The 20,397-nt window shown below is 43.0% G+C and overlaps 2 protein-coding genes across 7 annotated transcripts; both read right to left on the bottom strand.

Annotated features, from left to right (window-relative positions):
* Positions 1-1,362: 1,362 nt before the first annotated feature.
* On the bottom strand, positions 1,363-7,842 carry LOC112264825 (glyceraldehyde-3-phosphate dehydrogenase). Its single transcript, XM_024441687.2, has 12 exons — positions 7,731-7,842; positions 7,159-7,204; positions 4,749-4,848; positions 4,532-4,641; positions 4,175-4,265; positions 3,788-3,903; positions 3,456-3,537; positions 3,191-3,342; positions 2,933-3,011; positions 2,699-2,782; positions 2,068-2,165; positions 1,363-1,662 (listed from the first exon to the last, which is right to left on the bottom strand). The coding sequence occupies exons 2-12, from the start codon at positions 7,179-7,181 to the stop codon at positions 1,593-1,595; spliced, it is 1,005 nt and encodes a 334-aa protein (XP_024297455.1). The 5' UTR covers positions 7,182-7,204; positions 7,731-7,842; the 3' UTR covers positions 1,363-1,592.
* Positions 7,843-14,427: 6,585 nt separating this feature from the next.
* Positions 14,428-19,288, bottom strand: LOC112264827 (inhibitor of growth protein 4-like). Of its 6 annotated transcripts, none has more exons than XM_024441689.2 (9): positions 19,052-19,288; positions 18,526-18,562; positions 17,972-18,043; positions 17,630-17,796; positions 17,138-17,252; positions 16,700-16,811; positions 16,343-16,487; positions 15,761-15,822; positions 14,428-15,610 (listed from the first exon to the last, which is right to left on the bottom strand). In XM_024441689.2, the coding sequence occupies exons 1-9, from the start codon at positions 19,052-19,054 to the stop codon at positions 15,571-15,573; spliced, it is 753 nt and encodes a 250-aa protein (XP_024297457.1). In that variant the 5' UTR covers positions 19,055-19,288; the 3' UTR covers positions 14,428-15,570. The 6 variants fall into 6 exon arrangements, with proteins under 6 accessions (XP_024297457.1, XP_024297458.1, XP_024297456.1 ...); XM_024441690.2 differs by having other exon boundaries at positions 18,526-18,690; XM_024441688.1 differs by lacking the exon at positions 19,052-19,288 and adding an exon at positions 18,980-18,998.
* Between the last annotated feature and the right edge of the window lie 1,109 nt (positions 19,289-20,397).

Genomic DNA, 20,397 nt, shown 5'->3' on the forward strand with positions numbered 1-20,397 from the left:
GCGGTGGTGTATTTCTGCTTTTGGAGGAGAGAAGGCTGCCATGTTAGGGAACGTGGATTGAGCAGCAGACACTGAGGAAGTCTGCAGACACCACCTGAAGGATGAGGGAGTTGTGAAAAATGTATCTTTACTCCTCCCTTGTCGGAGCTTAGACATGGCAGTGTGTATTTGAGGCCCAGGACATGAGTAGGAAAAACTTGGGCCCTTTCCGATGCGCTTACAAAACGTATCCTTACTTCCTCCCCTTTCTTGAAGAATTCTCTGATCTGACATGTGAAAGCAATGCAGAGGAAAGCTTGCACACACACCAATCCAGTTGTCATAGTGATTTCAAGAAACTAATGAGCGGTAAATTTCCCAAAATCACCAGGTTTTCAACTTCGTGCATTACGTCACTGGCTTTTATCCTCAAGTCCATTTGGTGGAACCACAACTGGTGGAAAAGTCTCTGCAGATTTTAGAATATTTGCAGGAAATGTTTTAATTTGATGGAAACCTAGCTATAGAGAAGCATTGGAGAACACTGGACTTTCAGTTGATTTAGTAAATTGACACCAACCCTAGTTGCCACTAACAAAAACATAGGATATTGATTGGGAGACTTACTTGCCTGGCTACCTAGACTGATTGCGCGACCAGCCAAACATTTGGATCCGAGCACCTCCCGACCCGTCAAATTGGTCCAGAATGGGTAAAGCAGCAGTTAAAAAACGTGCCATTGGCTTTGATACTCTGTTCGAGATGATCCCGTCGCTGATGACTTTTGTACAACACCCCTCGTACTCCTCCTCACCACAAACAATGTCAGTCTAACCAATGTCGCAAACAGAGCTTACGTCTTCACAAGACTGATTGTCAGGTCAACCAAACAAGGGGCACACGGAAGCCATACCAGTCAGCTTGCCGCAGGTCCTAGTTCCCTTTAGATCCACACCATTTCAAGCAAAATGGGGCTTAAACGTAAACATTAAAAGAACCTGTCCAATACTGTGGTTCATCTTAAATTAATTTGAACTCATAGCAATTGGGTGTCAACTACGTTAGACCAGCTCCATACGACGGCTTAAGAATTGATTCCACTAGTGAAAAGCAGTATACAAATCCTTAACCATCACTTGTGATAAAAACCCATTAAAGAATCATTTCTCATTGAATGATTCGTACCACAGCCTGTTCTGGCTGGCACATCTCTCCAGCTTATCGGAGGGAACATTTGTGTTCTGTGACAGGATGAAGTGTGGGGTAGAGACATTTGTCCATGCAGTGTAGTGTTTAACACTGTTACATTAGTTCCATTGCAAAAATGTTTCAGAACAGTTGCGTGCCATAATGAACATGTGCTCTGGAAGAATGAGATGATCGTTCAATAACAGGACTTTTATTGTGAAGGAGTGCAAATTAAGCCAGTGTAGTAAACAGAAATATTCTGCATGCAAAAATACTCAATCCTCACTGAACAGAACAGAGGTGTGACTTATAAAAATGTTCCCATTGAGTTGAGTTCACTACAGGCTCTCTGGCAGCGGACTGGTGGGGTGTCCGTTCAGGAGAAGGAAGAGGTTGTGATTGGTTGGAAGTGTGGTGTGGAAACTTTACTCCTTGGAGGCCATGTGCAGACACAGGTCAACAACACGGTTGCTGTAGCCAAACTCATTGTCGTACCTATAGAAGACAGAAGTTTGAAAATTCACAAAAACCTACAATCACAGGAAAGCTAAGGCCATACTAATGTTAATTAATGTGGCGATCAAGTTCAGTTTTTTATTTTCCAAAATGTGTTGAGTTTTGCCATACCGCAATCAATAAGTTTATTTAATAAGCCCTTTTGTTAATTGAATGTTTGTTCCCTGGTTTAGATCCTGGCAAGGTATCAATTTGTGGATGGAAACTAACAAATCAAAGGCAAGTTTCAGTGTTCCTCAAAGCACATATACTGCCCCTTGTAATATTTTTAACAGCTGCAACATTCACTGCAATGCAAATGATGCACAGCTTTACATGTCGATGAAACGCTGGAGTCGGTGGACACCTGGTGTGAGCACAATGTGTAGGTTCCTGCGTACATACCATGAGACCAGCTTGACAAAGTGGTCGTTGAGGGCAATGCCTGCGCCGGCGTCAAAGATTGAGGAGCGGCAGTCGCCGTTGAAGTCTGTGGACACCACCTGAGGGGGCGCAACAAGTTTTAGTGGAAACGATTAACCATCACTAGCGCTCGCTAGAGTTGCCACTTAAGACATTTCAGCCTATGACCGAGGCCCATGGCATAGGAGTAGAGAGAGGCTGCCTTGTGTCCCAATCACTCCTTTCCCCTGAAGTGTGCTCTACGTCCATGCATTTGATGTGTTCCAGAACTAGCACAACTTGTTCAAATTGTCACCTAATCAAGTGCCTCTAAATCAGCTGTGGAATACACCAAATATGTGGCCTGGCTGGGGTACTCTAGGCCAAGGTTCCCCAAACGTTGTCAACCTAACACAGCAGATTCAAATAAAGTGTGATGAATTGGTTATGTGAGTCAGCTGTGTAGTGCTAGGGCAAAAAACAAGGTGTACCCAGGGTGGGGGGCTCAGGACAGATCAGGAAACCCTGATCTAGATTCATCTGATGACTTTAAATTCATGGGAAGTAGTGTACAAGTGCACACTTCAAGAAAAGGACAGATTGGGACACAAGGTTGTAATGGGGAAATATTTACCTGGTCTTCTGTGTATCCCAGAATTCCCTTCATGGGTCCTTCAGCAGCAGCCTTGATGACCTTCTTGATATCGTCATAAGGCGCCTAAAGCAGAAGAGCGAACATGTAAAAAAAAAAAAAAAGAGATAAAAATGTATGAAGTGCCTGTTGCTGTAATGCTGGTAACTTGCACCAAGATCCCAGTTGAACCTCTACGAGACATTAGCAAAAGTATAAAGACGTTGGGAGACTTACGGCCTTCTCAAGACGGACAGTCAGGTCAACCACGGACACATTGGGAGTGGGGACACGGAAGGCCATGCCAGTTAGCTTGCTGTGGGTCAGAAAGACAAAAGGTTCAGGATCCACACCATTACGAGCACAAGTGGGCCTCAAATAATTTATTCAAAAAACAAAACCCTAGTAAAAAGCACTAAGGCTATATAAATCTCAGTAGTTAACTATGATATCAAACCTCCATTAAAAAAATGATTGTCCCGGATTGGTTCATACCCATTCAGCTCGGGGATAACCTTGCTCACGGCCTTGGCGGCGCCGGTGGAGGCGGGGATAATGTTCTGGCTGGCACCACGTCCATCTCTCCACAGCTTACCGGAGGGCCCGTCAACGGTCTTCTGTGTGGCTGTGACGGCGTGAACTGTGCTCTGTGGGGGTGGGGCGGGGACGACGACATTAGTCCATGCATGGTTCAAGGAGCACCACTAAGATTAAAGGACACATTAAAAAAAGTCAACACTGAATGAAGATCCATTCTTACCATGAGACCCTCAACGATGCCAAAGTTGTCGTTGATAACCTTGGCGATGGGAGCCAGGCAGTTAGTTGTGCAGGAGGCGTTGCTGTGAGGACATAGAAAGTGTTAACATGACACTAACAAATATTTAATGATCAAACATTGTGCCACCAACTCATAAAATAATCAGCTGACATTACACTTTGAATTGAAAGTGTATTACTCAGGACTGACGAAGGAGTGAGAATACGGCACACTGCGTACGTGTTTGTTTCAGCCATTCTTTGTACAAGTCATAATTTGGCTGCAGGGAATGACCAACGCCCCTTAAAAAGGTAACGCAACAGGAGGCTCACCTGACAACCTTCAGGGAGTTGTCGTACTTCTCGTGGTTGACGCCCATCACGAACATGGGTGCGTCGGCGCTGGGGGCGGAGATGATGACCCTCTTGGCACCTCCCTGCAGATGAGCCTGTGGTGGGTGGTTGGGATGAGGGCAAAGGTTAAGTTTGTGGAAATGCAAAGCTACTGAATGAACTAAGCCAGCCAACCTTTAGCACATAGCAGAAAAAGACATATGAAATGAAAAAAGGGAGTTAAAGAAAAACAAAAAAGGGGTCGTAATTGAAAGTGGGGTCACACTGCATAACATGCCTACCAGAATAATGAACGCACACCAAATCACTAACGACCTAAACATGTGACCATGGCCTTCCTACTTGCTAGTGAACGGAGGTACTTACAGAGGCCTTCTCGATGGTGGTGAACACACCAGTCGACTCGACGACGTAGTCCGCGCCAGCCTCGCCCCACTTGATGGCGGTGGGGTCCCTCCTGAAGAACGCAACGAGATGAAGTTGGGGTTAAACTACAAAGCTAGCGTTCCAATTACAGAAGTAGAAGGTTTCAATGTGTGTGAAACCCATAGGCATAATATACCTTCTATCCTACTAGAGCACTCGGTCAATGGGGCAGTTTCCCAGAACCAGAGAGGAATCTCTTTTAGTCCACCACTAAGCTTAATATGGGTGCGCAAAAGCATCCAAATGTGTCATTTGAACCAATGTACCTAAAGAATAAGTCAAGGAAAACACACTCACTCATGGAAAACTGTGATGTGCAGATTGCCAATGATCAACTTTCCACCTTCCTGCTTCACTTCGCTGTCCTTCCAAACACCGTGGGTGGAGTCATACTTGAACATGTAGACCTATGGAACAGGGGCAGGACTTTAAAGCCAGTAAGTGATGGTACAGTAAACACGAGCAGCTAAAACTGGTTTGTGTACTGCATTTCTTAACGTAGTATGACGTTCACCATGTAGTCCAGGTCAATGAAGGGGTCATTGATGGCGACGACCTCAACCTTGCCGCCCTTGGCAGCGGCACGGGTCACCAGACGCCCAATACGCCCAAATCTGAGAGGAGAAAGAGTCTTACAGTTAATCCTCATGTATCATATTACCACACCGGCATGCGGCAGGAGCCCTAAACTGACATGTCTGATGACAGCTCTACAACACCTGCCAACCTTGACATTTGGAGCCCAGAGCCTTTGTTTATGCCCAATATGGTTGGGTTGGTGCAGCGTGACCAGAAATGAGAAGTGCGGGGTTGAGGACAAATTGGAAAAGCAGGTTAAAGACTCATCTGTTTAAGCTTGGTTGGCCTGTGCAGTTAAAGGGACATTACCCTCAAATCATAGCTTTTTTAATACACTGAACAAAATGCAACATGTAAAGTGTTGGTCCCATGTTTCATGTGCTGAAATATGACAGCAGTAATGCTCCATAGGCACAAAAAGCTTTTGTAAAACGGTGCACAAATTTGTTTACATCACTCTGAGCATTTTAGCCTTTGTCAAGATAAGCCATCCACTTGACAGGTGTGGCATAATAAGCAGATGATTAAACAGCATGATCATTACACAGGGGCACCTTGTGCTGGGGACACTAAAAGGCAACTCTAAAATGTGCCACAGATGTCACAAGCCGAGGGAGCATGCAATTGTTATAACTGCAGGAATGCCCACCAGAGCTGTTGGCAGAGAATTTCTACCATAAGCCACCGCCAATGTAATTTTCAAGAATTTGGCAGTGTGTCCAATCAGCCTTAGCCACGTCAACACAGGACCTCTACATCCAGTTTCTTCACCTGTGGGATAGTCTGAGGGGATGGTGGGGTGCTGAGGAGTCAGTCTTAAAGCCTTTTTGTGGGGGATAACTGATTGGCTAGGCCTAGCTCCCCAATGGGTGGGCTTGGCTTCCAAGTGGGTGGGTTTATGCCCTCCCAGGAAAACCCATGGCTGCGCCGCTGACCAGTCATGTGAAAGCCATAGATTAGTGCCCAATTTATTGATTTCAGTTAATTTCCTTATGACCTGTAACTCAGCAAAAATTTTGAAAGAGTTGGGTTCATATTTTTGTTCAGTATAGCTTAATGTACATCTTGCCATCAGTTGTGTAGATGGTTTCAGCATAAATTGGGTGAATAGTTAAGAGCAATCCACATGGGACTGCTCCCTTACGTGAAATTAACGAAGTCTGATGGTTACGGTTTTAACTCTGGCTGATTACTGATAGGACCACATTGGTCAAATACTGTGAATGTTGGAGACTTGAGTTGCAGTCAGTGGCTGAGAAAAGCCTAGACACCACTGAAATACAAAGTCAACTGGATTAGTCTAGAATTGCTTTAAATCTCATTTTAAAAACAGAAAAGTCCATTCCTGGGCAGCTGAAATAACTTCTATTTACATAACATTAGCAGCCAATTACTGCACAGATCTGTCTTGTGATATATACAGACCAATCAAGTTCAGAGGGGATGATAAAATCCCTGTGACTGAGGATTCAGTGTCACTTATAAGGATCAACACAATGTTTAACACATTTGGACTTTGCCCAGTGACACAATCAGATACACCCCCCCAGCTGAAAGGGTGTCCTGTTCACAGGGGTCAATATATTGACCACCAAAGGAGTCAAAGTGTATCAGGACTAAAAACAAGGTGAAAAACAAGTAGCCTATTTGGCAACAGTATGAGCCAGTCAAATTGGCATTGTGGAGCAAATTCCTTGCTCTCCTTTACCATTAACAAGCAATTTGTTCTAATCAATGAAGTTTTGTATGACTTCACACCTTTTTATGGGTCTTATGACATAGGCTTTGAGGGAACTGAACAGTCACGAGGATCGATTGCGCTTACTGTTAAGAGTTTAGTTTCCTTACTGTATATAAGTCAATCAGCACATTAGTGTCCCAGATTAGAAATGGGCATCATTACAGATTGATTATGGGAAAGGGCTTATATCAAATCGTATCTTCCGGCAGTCTATTGGTCAAATAAAGGGTCAAAGGATAGGATTGGTCAAAGAACTCAAAAAAAGGGTACTTTAGCTGACAAGGTTAGCAGGATATTAATAGATGGATAGAATAAAGGAATGTGACAGCTGAGAAGATACGAGAGAGAGCGCTGTAGAGGCGCTGTGACACCCAAACTATAAATAAGTAGAGAATGGACATGATAAGTGTCCAGACCAGGCTTGTGAACTAGTAGTTACAGTATGGCATGAGCTTCCCTCCAACTTGGTTCCAAAGTACACAAACTGTCTCAAGGGATTTGTGCAACACAAGCCTGGGTTGCTTCTGTGACATTTTGAACTCTCCTCTAGTTCTGATAGAAAACCAGTCATTTCTTTAAAAGGTATTGACAAAAAGCAGGTTACCCATTGATCCCAATCTTCACCATTTTGCCTGATATGGTATAGTCCTCTGAAAGTAAAACATAAATTAAAACCAACAAGTAGGAGTAGAATGCACATTGATGTCAGCATTTCACAAACTTGGTTTTTGTTCTTGTAGTAGACAGACAATTCAAATGATCAACTCAACATGCTTTGATTAAGCCATTTGAAATCAGCTGTGTAGTGTTACGGAAAAAAACAAAACGTGCACTATTTTGGGACCCCAGGACTGAGTTTGGGAAACACTGACCTGTATATATATATATATATATATATAATTTAAATGGCCATTAAATCTGTGTCATCAGCAGTGTTTTGTTAATGTACACAGTTGACATAAGTCATGGAAAACGTTGAGAAAATGTACTAAGTCTGCATGCACAGAAAACACGTAGGTTAGCCCAAAGTCAAAAGACAGCTATTCAAAACACCATGTACGCCTAGGCCTACACTGCACAGTGCGTAAATTACATACAATTAAAGGCATACTTGAAACTGTCAATTAAAGTTGGTTTTGGAAAGCATAAAAGAGCAAATAAAGTTTTTTAAAGTACCGTTCTTGTATAGCCTCTGTCTGTCCACTTGTTCGAAAGGGGAAGCGGGGACGAGTAAAGGTGCGCTCGCATTTTATCTTCCCATTGAGTCCGTGGACACGCCTCCGCGTGCGCACGCCCGGTCAGAATGTCAAGGTCGTAGTGGTTTGTCAATCTGCAGTAAATACGGAACAAACAACCTGCAGCGTTCATTTGGACGGTGTGGACAGTCGTGCCTTGTACCCTCCATTATTATTGTTTTTGGTTAGATTGACAGCATTGCAACTGGGCGCATCTTGGCAAAAAATATATGTTCTCATTAGCAGCCTAATTTGATATTGCATTAATATTGTATAAGCGCGGATATCGACTCTGCAGTTCGAGCATGCTTTTTGCGGCACAGTCGATAGCGCGCTGGACTTCGGGCTACAAGGTCGAGAGTTCGAGACCTGCTCCCTGCCTGTTTCATTACAATATACCTACTAATAAATGAAACAGGTGAGGCTAGATGGACTGGTAAACTAATTTGACACTTGTTAACACACATGGAAATACAGGTAGACTCTGTTACCAAATGTTCGCCAAATGTTACCATGAGCAGCACTACAGATATTGGGTGCTTTCCCCTGCCTAGGCATTGCTGATGCCTGCCAGATCTTACAACGCCTGGATCACAGGAGGTTGGTGGCACCTTGATTGGGGAGGACAGGCTCGTGGTAATGACTGGAGCGGAATTGGTGGAATGGTATCAAATACATGGTTTTCATTTGTTTGATGCCATTCCATTACCCCCGTTCCAGCCATTATTATGACCTGTCCATCCCTCTGCTGCCTCCTGTGGCCTGGACAGGTATTTTATGTATCAGCTAACCACATCATATGTTATAGCAATCTGTCAGTCTGACACAGTCGATGACGTGACAAGCAACCATTGGTTGATGCATGCAATGTCTGAGCAGGGGAAAGCAGCCATTGAGATGAGCGAAATGCAAGACTTCGCTCTCACACAGTTACACACAGTATCCACTTGACAGGTGTGGCATAACAAGAAGCTGATTAAAACAGCATGACCATTACACAGGTGCACCTTGTGCTGGGGACAATAAAAGGCAGTTTTGTCATACAACACAACGCCACAGACGTCTCATGTTGTGAGGGAGTGTGCAATTGGCATGCTGACTGCAGGAATGTCCACCAGAGCTGTTGGCAGAGAATGTTAATTTCTCTACCATAAGCCGCCTCCAACATAGTTTTAGAGAATTTGGCAGTACGTCCAACTGGGCCTCACAGCCCAGGACCTCCTCATCAGGCTTCTTCACCTGTGGGATCGTCTGAGACCAGCCACCCAGACAGCTGATGAAACTGTGGGTTTGCACAACTGAAGAATTGATGCACAACCTGTCAGATACTTCTCAGGGAAGCTCATCTGCATGTTCATTGTCCTCACCAGGATCTTGACCTGACTGCAGTTCGGCGTCGTAACTGACTTCAGTGGGCAAATGCTCACCTTCGATGGCCACTGGCACGCTGAAGAAGCATGCTCTTCACAGATGAATCCAGGTTTCAACTGTACTGAGCAGCATGCTAGCAGATACCCATAGACTTCCAGTCATTGTGCTAGCATTGGCTCACAAAACTACCTCTAACTTCCATCATACTGGACACAGAGACATAAAAATGGTATCCACAAGTTCATCTGACGCTGGGGAAGTACATAAAGGGCATTATGGACTAAATCCCGAAGTATCCATTTAAGGTCACTACATTACCCTGTGTCCCCACGCTTCTCTATGCCAGATCCCTCACATGTACACGTCTCTCCGGAGGCCTCACAGGCTCCATCCCACTTCTGACACCAACACAGCAAATTTTGGGGGTAGTGTGGCGATTCTCGCTATTTGAGCTACGTCACAATTCCCACCAAGTGGGTTAACTGTATTCGTGCAATGTGTAGGGTTTCACACCAGCAACCCAGGTTCACTTCCCTTCCCCGCTGTTCGCTACACTGGTGTCAGAAGTGGGATAGCCCTACTAGCTTAAATAACAAAAGGACAGAGAAGGAATTACAGTTAATGCCAACAGGAGTTTTAATGTTACACAGCGGGGTAACGGAAGCTGCATAAAACAACAAACCTAGCCATAACTCACAGTCCAGCGGGAGGTATTCCCTCAGAGAGATAATAATGAGAGAACAAAATGGGGCTCTTCCCCTAGCTATTGCCGCGTTCAAAACAACTGGGAACTCGAAAATCTCTGACTTCTGACTTCTGTGCGTTCAAAACAACTGGGAACTCGAAAATCTCTGACTTCTGTGCGTTCAAAACAACTGGGAAATCGAAAATCTCTGACTTCTGACTTCAGTGCGTTCAAAACAACTGGGAACTGGGAAATCTCTGACTTCTGACTTCAGTGCGTTCAAAACAACTGGGAACTGGAAAAAACTAGCTTCGACAGAGAAGAATCGACTTGAACGGTCATCCAACCCGACTTTCCAACCTGAAGATCACTGATGTCATGATTTGACCTCGTATTTATTCAAGTTCCCAGTTGTTCTGAGTACGACATATATCCCTACAGAACCTACGCCTCTGTAACCAATGTGAAATGGCTAGCTAGTTAGCGGTGGTGCGCGCTAATAGTGTTTCAATCGGGGACGTCACTCGCTCTGAGACGTTGCTCTGCAAGGGCCGTGGCTTTTGTGGAGCGATGGGTAACGGTGCTTCGATGGTGGCTGTTATTGATGTGTGCAGAGGGTCCCTGGTTCAAGGCGAGGAGAGGGACGGAAGCTACACTGTTACACCTCCCCCTTTCCGATGACTATGACAACCCCATACACAATTAAAGTGATTGCTGCTGCCAGTCCAGGGCAGCTTCTGCCCAACCTTAACATAGCCTATTAAGACATTGATAAGATTTCATAAAACATTTATATTTCCATATCACAGAAAATATCCATGGTAAAGTTGTGCCTGCCTTTTGGTGTCGCCTTACCAAAATGTCACCCTCTTTGACATGATAAATCTATATAAATAGAGAGATATAGGCCATCCCAGGGTGCAGTGTATATGTATTCAGTAGCTTGGCAGATTATGAGAAGGTCATCTGCCATATTTTTAGGTTGACCTTTACTTTGCCTATGTGATTGAACTACTGCAAGGGTTCAAATGTGGGGTGCTGGAGAGCTACCACAGGCCTATTGCTTGTCATTTCAACTCATCTCCATTCAGTGAGTGACCATATTTGCAGAGACATTGATGTTCATTGTGCCTGCAGCCAAATTTCATATTGATACTCATCAATTTGTCAATTACAACACTCTCCCAACACTCACATTCTCCCAAGTTCAGTCTAGTCAAGACATGTTGATGTTGGAAGCTCAAATAACATCCTAAAAATGGAACACATCAAGAGCCAGAAAGGACTGTGCCAATTTCATTTTCCATGTGTGTTTTATCGAATGTATGAGACCATGATAGACTGGTGCTGGAGCAAAGACCAGCGTTTGACCCTGAAGGAATGGCGTTGGAAGGCTTTGGTGCAATGGATACCCTAAGGCACATGCGTCAAACTCATTCCACGGAAGGCCGAGCGTCTGCAGGTTTTCCCTCCTCCCTTGTACTTGATTGATGAAATAAGGTGACCAATTGGTAAGGAACTCCCCTCACCTGGTTGCCTGGGTCTTAATTGTAAGGAAAAAAATCCAGAAACCTGCAGACACGTTGGCCTCCATGGAATGAGTTTGACCACCCCTACCCTAGGGAATTCAGCAAAATAGCTTGTATCAAAACCACTATCTAAACATTTGCCTTTGCCTTCACTTGATACTGGCCACAACTTGGCATTAACCATGACAGGCCCATGGTGTACATATTTGAGCAACCCACCGGAGTTGAAAGAGCTGTTGTGCACATTGCACAGAGTATCTGCAAATGGTCTGTCGTTAGGCTTATCTTTCTAACATTCCAGGAATCATTCTTTTATTCATGTAAAAACTCAGTTCTATGGTCGAATAAAATAGCGATACATTTGCAGGAAAATCAGCGTTCATAGGGACAATTCAGGAATAAGGGTTTTGATTCTGCACTTCAGATACAGAACCCCCTGCAACAGGCCTCTGAATGTTTCTTGGCGTTCATACCCAGTATTCTTGTAAAAAAAAATCTTCCAAATAATCTCTACCCATGAATAAATTACACATACAGGTAACTGCCAGAATAAAGGAAACACCAATTTAAAAGTGTCTTACCAGGGCATTGGGCCACCACGAGCCAAAACAGCTTCAATGCACCTTGGCATAGACTCTACAAGTATCTGGGACTATTGTAGGGATGCGACACCATTCTTCCACAAGAAATTAAATAATTTGATGTTTTGTTGATGTTGGTGGAAAATGTTGCCTCAGGCTCTGTTCCAGAATGTCCTATAAGTATTCAATTGGGTTGAGATATGGTCTAAGACAGCCATGGCATATGGTTTACATTGTTTTCATGCTCATCAAACTATTCAGTGGCCACTCGTGCCCTGTGGATGGGGGCATTGTTATCCTATGGGGCATAACCATTGCAGGCAAATTAATTGGCAAGTGGGCCTGCCCAACATTTTTAGACATGACCCTAAGCATAATGGGATGTTAACTGCTTAGGAATTGCTCAGGACCACCATGTGCGGAAGTACCCGCTTTCAATATACTGTACTTTGTATCCCTCATTATTCAAGTATTTCCTTTGTTTTGGCAGTTACCTGTATATATACACTACCGTTCAAAAGTTTGTGGTCACTTGGAAATGTCCTTGTTTTTGAAAGAAAAGGTAATTTTTTGTACATTAAAATAACATCAAATTGATCAGAAATACACTGTAGACATTGTTAATGACTATTGTAGCTGGAAAACGGCTGATTTGTAATGGAATATGTACAGTTGAAGTCGGAAATGTACATACACCTTAGCCAAATACATTTACACTCAGTTTTTCACAATTCCTAACATTTAATCCTAGTAAAAATTCCCTGTGTTAGGACAGTTAAGATCACCACTTTTTTTTAAAGAATGTGACATGTCAGAATAATAGCAGAGAGAATGATTTATTTCAGTTTTTATTTCTTTCATCACATTCCCAGTGGGTCAGAAGTTTACATACACTCAATTAGTATTTGGTAGCATTGCCTTTAAATTGTTTAACTTGGGTCAAACATTTCGGGTAGCCTTCCACAAGCTAATAAGTTGGGTGAATTTTGGCCCATTCCTCCTGACAGAGCTGGTGTAACGGAGTCAGGTTTGTAGGCCTCCTTGCTCGAACACGCTTTTTCAGTTATGCCCACAAATTATCTATAGGATTGAGGTCAGGGCTTTGTGATGGCCACTCCAATACCTTGACTTTCTTGTCCTGTTGTCCAGTCTCAACGTTAACAGTGAAGAGGCGACTTTGGGATGCTAGCATTCTAGGCAGAGTTGCAAAGAAAAAGCCATTTCTCAGACTGGCCAATACAAATTTAAAGATTAAGATGGGCAAAAGAACACAGGCACTGGACAGAGGAACTCTGCCTAGAAGGCCAGCATCCTGGAGTCGCCTCTTCACTAAAGACGTTGAGACTGGTGTTTTGTGGGTACTATTTGAAGAAGCTGCCATTTGAGTACTTGTGAGGCGTCTGTTTCTCAAACTAGACACTCTAATGTACTTGTCCTCTTGCTCAGTTGTGCACCGGGTCCTCCCACTCCTTTTTCTATTATGGTTAGAGCCAGTTTGCGCTCTTCTGTGAAGGGAGTAGTACACAGCGTTGTATGAGATCTTCAGTTTCTTGGCAATTTCTCACATGGAATAGCCTTAACTTCTCAGAACCAGAATAGACTGACAAGTTTCAGAAAAAGCCCTTTGTTTCTGGCCATTTTGAGCCTGTAATTGAACCCACAAATGCTGATGCTGCAGATACTCAACAAGTCTAAAGGCCAGTTTTATTGCTTCAATCTGCACAACAGTTTTCAGCTGTGCTAACATAATTGCAAAAGGGTTTAATGATCAATTAGCATTTTAAAATGATAAACTTGGATTATCTAACACAACGTGCCATTGGAACACTGGAGTGATGGTTGCTGATAATGGGCCTCTGAACACCTATGTAGATATTACATTAAGAAAATCTGCCGTTTCCAGCAACAATAGTCATTTACAACATTAACAATGTCTACACTGTATTTCTGATCAATTTGATGTTTTTTTAATGGACAAAACATGTGCTTTTCTTTCAAAAACAAGGACATTTCTATGTGACCCCAAAGTTTTGAACGGTAGTGTACATTTGTTATATAATCAATCCATCAGTATCAAATTGGAGATTGTAGACACCATCTGGTATTTTGGAAAGCACAGGATATCCTATGGTCTATAACAAAGCAGTGATGAGAGCAGCTAGACACCTTGTGGCCAGATTGAACACGGCACTGGAGATTTAACACTTAGGGAATGGGCCAGCAGAGTACAATGTTGGATTTATGAAGTTATTTGATGTAGAAGAAAATAACACCTTAGAGTGATGCACTGTTGGAGAACTTCAGATTGATAATCTGTCAATACTATCCATGCAAACAAAGATGCCTTTATCTTTCTCAATAGACATCTCATACACTGGACTGAAAATGATTACAAGTAGTAAATAAACAGGAATACACCTACAAAGCTCATGATGATAGTAGAACTTCTAGAAATAAGAAACAGCATTTTTGTTTTCTTTTTGTGCTTTATTCATTAAAAATAGATATCTCCAAAAACAACACCCAATGTTTTGAAGTACAGTATTCAATTAGCCAGAATACAAAAGGCCATAGCATCAAAATACATTTCCATTAGTTTAACATTTTACCTAAATGAAATAATATTCTTGAGGCATCCGTCAAACCATACTGAGCAACGTAGCCAGTCATTCTGGATACTTGTACTTTTAAGCACATTTAAAATGGTTCTTCTTACAGTACTGATCAATAAGGCTCTTCGTACAGCACAGTCGGTCAAAGAAAGGCCTCTTCCTAATAGAAATATACAGGACGTTGTTGAATTATTTGAGATGGGGCCTATCAAAATGTCTATATATCAGAAAATACATATTTTTTTAAAGCTTTACCATCTAGATTCGGTTATCAAGTCATTTTTCAGTTCACTAATTCCAGCTCTTTTGGGCAACAACCAGCAATTTAGGCGATTGCTGTTTAAATGAATGTGAGAGAGAAATTCTGTGCAGTTTGCTTCCGACAGCATTCTGAACTAGCACATCTAGATCTGTACATTCTCCTTTCCAGTCAAATCGACAATCTAGCTACATCAACGACGAAAAGCATCCAGTACGAGCCGCTGTTACAGTCTGTCATGAAGCAACTGAGTGGCTGAGAACCATATAGAGCCACTGGCTGTAAAAAGGAAGGGTATACGTCCCTGTAGTACTCTGCATAAATAAGCAACCATCAAAAAGTTAAACAATAAAAAAATATATATATAGTCATGATTAGGGAACATAAATTAGGCTAACAGCTGTGGCTACACCTCTGTCAAATGTCCATCTTCTTTCTGTTTGACAAAGAGAGGTATACAGGATAGCAGACCAGAAGTACCAATAGACACTGAACGGAAGAACACACATTGAAATAGGGGAGGGGCTACTCGGACTTGGTCCAATAGGAAATGCTCATTTTGGTTTTGCGTTTTCCATCCCAACTTGTGATGGTGTGACCTATTAAATATGACCCCGCAGAGTCTGTTAGTGTTTATGGATGTTTATGGAGGGCTTGCCATGTTTCAATACAAACACTGAACCCTCCTTTGTAAACTCTACATCCCTCTAGCGTTATGATTGTCGGTTATGATTGTCTATGGGTTCACTTTTTCTTCCTCTCCTGAGTACACCTTGGACAGTACCTGGGCAAAAGAAATGATAGAACAGGAGAAAAGAGGGTGAGAGAGAGTGAGAAATGTACATTCAGTGAGCTGATCTCTTCCATGTTACAGGAGAAACATCCTTATTTTCCGATCCTAAATTCCAGATTTCCAATCTCTTCCTTCACTTACCATTTTCCTCTGGGTTTTGTCGTCAGCCCCACGCAGGCAAAGTGGAACCACTCAATGGAGCACTGCAATGAGACAAACACACACAGTACATTCTGATTAGTATTATTCCATTAGTATAGGGAGCAACTTTTATAATGCTGTGCTGTACACTAGTGGGTTACTCTTGGTCAAAATGTACCAAAAGGAACATGCCTCTATCTAGGTTTTACTGAATTAATCTGTGATTTAAGTGCCAAACATTCCAACCCCATCTCTCATTTCCTGATATTACACAAATTTATAACTCAAGACTTTTTGGTAAAATCACACATTCATGTCAAAGTGGTATTTTCTGTAGAAACATTCTAGTGCCCAGATATCAGGTTAGGATTGGGCTCATAGTGGGTAGTTGACCCAATCAGGGTTGTGTTTCATTTCAATTCCACCATCTCAGGAAGTGATGTCATTGCTTCTCTCTACGAGGAAAAAAAAAGGGAATTGGAATTTCAGTTCCCTTCCTGAATTGAAAGGGAAATGACCCCAACTCGGGACCTAGTGCTCATGTACCGCTAGATAACCAATGGCAGAAAGCTGTGGACTCACGTCTGTGTTGTCACAGCCGATCATCTCTCCATAAGACACTTGGTGACACAGGCAGTAGGTGGGCTCGTTGGGGTCCACGGGCATGTCCAGCACGTCCGAGGGGTGGACGCTCCCAAAGTTCACCGTAGGGGCTGTGAACTCAGGCCTAAGGACACAACAAGGGAGGACAATGGGAATTAATACTGAGAGGAAGAGATGTACTGTATCAGAGACTGTTGTAAGGTACAGAGTGAGAGAAGACCAGAACATTTTGGTTAGGTTCAGGGGGTTATTGGAGTGGCGATGAGAATTTTCTCTCTAGCTTATATCTGCTACAAAGCATCAGCTTATGAAACGTATGTTTTAAATTGTACATACGTTTGTGTTAGTTTGACTTTCTTCCGTCCGCTCTTGGGGCTGCAGTCGTCGTCCGACTTCGCCTTTAACCTCGTGCGAGCCACCTTCTTCTCTTTTGGCCCCCTGAGCTCACCTTACGAAAGACACAAAACTCTTCAGGCTATGGACACATATGGAGCTTGCCTGGGTCGTGTTCATTAAGCACTAAACAGAAGAAAATAGACTGATATAGGGAGGGACTAATTGGACTTGTCCAATAAGAATAAGCTAGTTTTTTTGTAAAACATTTTCCATTGCATGCAATTATAAACGCGGCCCAGTTCCCAGCTATCTATAGGCTTAAACATAGTCTGTGTGTTTATGTGTGAACAGCAATGAGACAACACTAAAAAGTACCGTGTTCAAGGGACAGAACTGAATGAAAATCGAGCACAGAACAGTGTCAGAACAGAACTTTACTCTTGTTTCCCTTGCTGGAGGTCGAGTCATAGTCGGTGCTCTCAATCTTTTTCTCCTTTAGGTCTGCCTCGAAGCGGGCCAAGTCTGTGTCCAGCCTGCGGATGTGTTTGTCCACCTGCGGGGTCACAATGAATAACAGAACACTGACAGACATCACATGCACAAATTACTTGACAATCACAGCATGTCTAGGCTAACTAATCACAGTGGAAGCAAAAAGTGTGTCCACTGCGGCTCAACATCAAAATATGTACTATTCAACATTTCCAGCTGCATCAAACATGCTAATTGAGAATATAACATATCTTTCACAATGTAAGGTTTACCTGCAACCTGAGGTACAGACAACCAATTATACTAGAGTGCGTGTTGACAGGCCGGCAAGGGTAACCCTCTCTCCAAAGAGAACCTTTATTTTCCTCAATACTAGTATGGACCCCAAGCAGCACTCCTATTCTCGATCCATTGTAACCATCCGAAGGTTTTACTCACCATCCCATAGGTCTGCATGGCCAGCTGGACGTTGTCATCTCCAAACTCTTTACACCTGCCATATGACTGCTGAATCCGGCGGAGCAGGGCGAGCTTCTGCTCCGGGGAGATGGTGTGTACATTTGACGTGTACTCACGAGCCAAAGAGTCTATCTGCCCTTTCAGATCTGAGGGAAACAGAGATGAAATGATTTATTGTAACTTATGGTTACAACCATCATATGGGCTACATGCACACTGACTTTTGACTGGAGCTTAGAGACTCTGGATAAGTGTTCACTACTTACCTGTTATGATAACAACAACAATGAGGATAATATCAGATCTGTGTGAGAGTCTCACCCTCGGTCCGTGTGTCCAGGTCTCTCATCAGAGTGAAATTCCTCTGTAGCTCAAATGGCAGGTTTTCTATACCTAGAAAAACAAGATGTTGTACAGTATACTAAGTCATATATTGGTTCCAATTCAGATACAGCAGTATCGTCAGTGGGCTGCAACATAGCGAGCGTGTGTTAAGTAACGTTACTAAAACTGTCAATGCTGGCCTATAACTATGTATAGTACGTAAACGTAGAGGAACCACTGAATAGAACCCCACGACACAACAAAGTAATTTAGAATCTATTAAGAACGGTACAAGTATGCACTGTTTTACTAGCTCGGTTAGCAAGCGAGCTAACTTCGCTAGCTTTCTCGCGTGCTCTTTGTCCCTCGCTCTGGACTTTTCATGGGAGTAACGTTAGCTGAAACAGTAACGTTAACTGGGCTTCTCATCTCCTCAAACTCAGGTACTGGTTCTGGGAGTAGCTCTGCGTGCAGTGTAAAACAAATACACACCTTACACGACATTTAGTAGGATGATAAACGTCTTCGTGAATATAGGAAAACTATCTTACTGTCAAGGTAGTGTTCCAAATACATTCCCGCCGCCATCTTGAAGATAATAAACAAAGGTTTTTTCGGTCAGACAGGAAATATTGTTCGATGGGGTTTAACGGCGGTTGGCATTCAATGTTAATTGTGCATTACCGCCACCAGCTGGACGGGGCATTGAATAAGAACTAAAAAAAACAGTGGGAAAGTGGGAAAAAGGCATCATATGAAATAAAAACAAGTTGACTAAGAAAACCCATCACCCTTCTTCAATCACAGTCCACTCCAAAATACTTCCCTACAAATGCCCAGGGGCCTGTGATGGCGGTACATTCACCGACAGGATTTCTTGCACAGCCTCGGCTTTGATATCATGAAGACCCCAAAAACGTTCAGCGGCATTCACAATGATTCCAATTTTCTTAAGACTTTTTCTCCTCAGTTTAAGACCATTCAAATGAATAATACAAAGTCCACCTTTTTAACATGTAGCATTTCACTATCCCTCGGTTGATAAGAAACCGTCACTAGTCGTGGTGGCTCTACTACCATTGCTTCTTCCCCGACACTCGTTCCTTCCAATCTTCTCACTGCCTCCAGATAAGAGACACGCTGGACGCTCTTTGCCCTCGCCACCTCATTCTTCACCTTAACAGGGCACTCCAGGAATTTAGGCGCATGTTCATCTCCACAGTTGCAGCATTTCACTTCATCTGGCGTACGATACTCTTCCCTTCTGCACACACATGACCAAATCTTTTACATTTATAACACTGAAGGGGCTTGTGTACAAAAGCTCTTACAGTGTATCTCATGAATCCTAACTTTATATGAGAAGGGAGAGACTTGAGCTGGAAACGAATAACTAATATCTGTGTTCTATTCAGTATCGCCAGAACCTGGTTTAGAGAAAGGGATCACTCAGTTTCAAGGTCTCAGCTTAGAAAGAAGAAGCCTCGTGAGGCATTGGTCTGTCACATGTTATGAACCAGTATTAGTCGGTCACATGAATGAAACAAAACAAAACGATAATGATGAATTAATTATGCTAAATCATACAAATATAACTTGTCTGTGTATAGCCGTACGTAAGACAACTACTGGGACTGCCCCAGCAGAGCTCCTGATTGACATGTGTACTATGGTGCATTGAGTTGGTTGGAACCTCTCCAGTGCGCTGATAATAAAGAATGATTGACTTTGAGTGTCCCTGTGTAAGAATTTCCACAACAATTTGGCATCACGAATTGGATGATTGATTCTGCCTGCAGAGCTTTCCAGTTAGGGTATGCGAGGAAAACCAGTGGCGCATTTTATGAAGTGTGAGGGAAAATCCCGTCTGACCAAAAGAGGACCCACCCAGACCAGACCCTTACTGTGAGTTGCCTAGTAGAAGACATATAATCTGCAAATCAATTGAGGGATGGCAACTGATTTCAGTAAGTCAATTTAAATGAATTTGTAAAAAAATAAATTATAAAACAGATGAAACTAAACATAAAGATGTAGAAGGAGGGTACCACTAGCCTACACAATAACACAAGGTGTTTTTGAATACGAGGTGTTATTTACATGTATGGGAAGCAGCAAGACTATAGAACCTATAAAGACCAAAGCGTTTATGATTATGTAAACTACTGAGACTATAGACACACAAGACTATAGATAATGTAGACTATACATATATCTATTTGACCTTTATTTAGCTAGGCAAGTCAGTTAAGAACAAACTCTTATTTACAATGACGGCCTCCCCCGGCCAAACCCGGACGACGCTGTGCCAATCACGGCCAGATGTGATACAGCCTGGATTCAAACCAGGGACTGTAGGGACACCTCTGGCACTGAGATGCAGTGCATTAGACCGCTGCACCACTCGGGAGCCTGAGATACGT

Source organism: Oncorhynchus tshawytscha, linkage group LG13, assembly GCF_018296145.1.
Source record: "Oncorhynchus tshawytscha isolate Ot180627B linkage group LG13, Otsh_v2.0, whole genome shotgun sequence".
Lineage (NCBI taxonomy): Eukaryota > Metazoa > Chordata > Actinopteri > Salmoniformes > Salmonidae > Oncorhynchus > Oncorhynchus tshawytscha.

Bases quoted from the DNA above. Each gene is read 5' to 3' on its own strand.
- LOC112264825 (XM_024441687.2), bottom strand. From the start codon at position 7,181: ATGGTGAAGATTGGGATCAATGG. The intron at 4,266-4,531 runs GTGAGTGTGTTT...TGCGTTCTTCAG, and splicing joins CACATCACAGTTTTCCATGA to GAGGGACCCCACCGCCATCA. The intron at 2,783-2,932 runs GTAAGTCTCCCA...CTTCTGCTTTAG, and splicing joins CTGTCCGTCTTGAGAAGGCC to GCGCCTTATGACGATATCAA.
- LOC112264827 (XM_024441688.1), bottom strand. The intron at 17,797-17,971 runs GTGAGACTCTCA...TGTTTCCCTCAG, and splicing joins CCTGGACACACGGACCGAGG to ATCTGAAAGGGCAGATAGAC. The intron at 16,488-16,699 runs GTATGTACAATT...TTGTGTCCTTAG, and splicing joins AAAGTCAAACTAACACAAAC to GCCTGAGTTCACAGCCCCTA.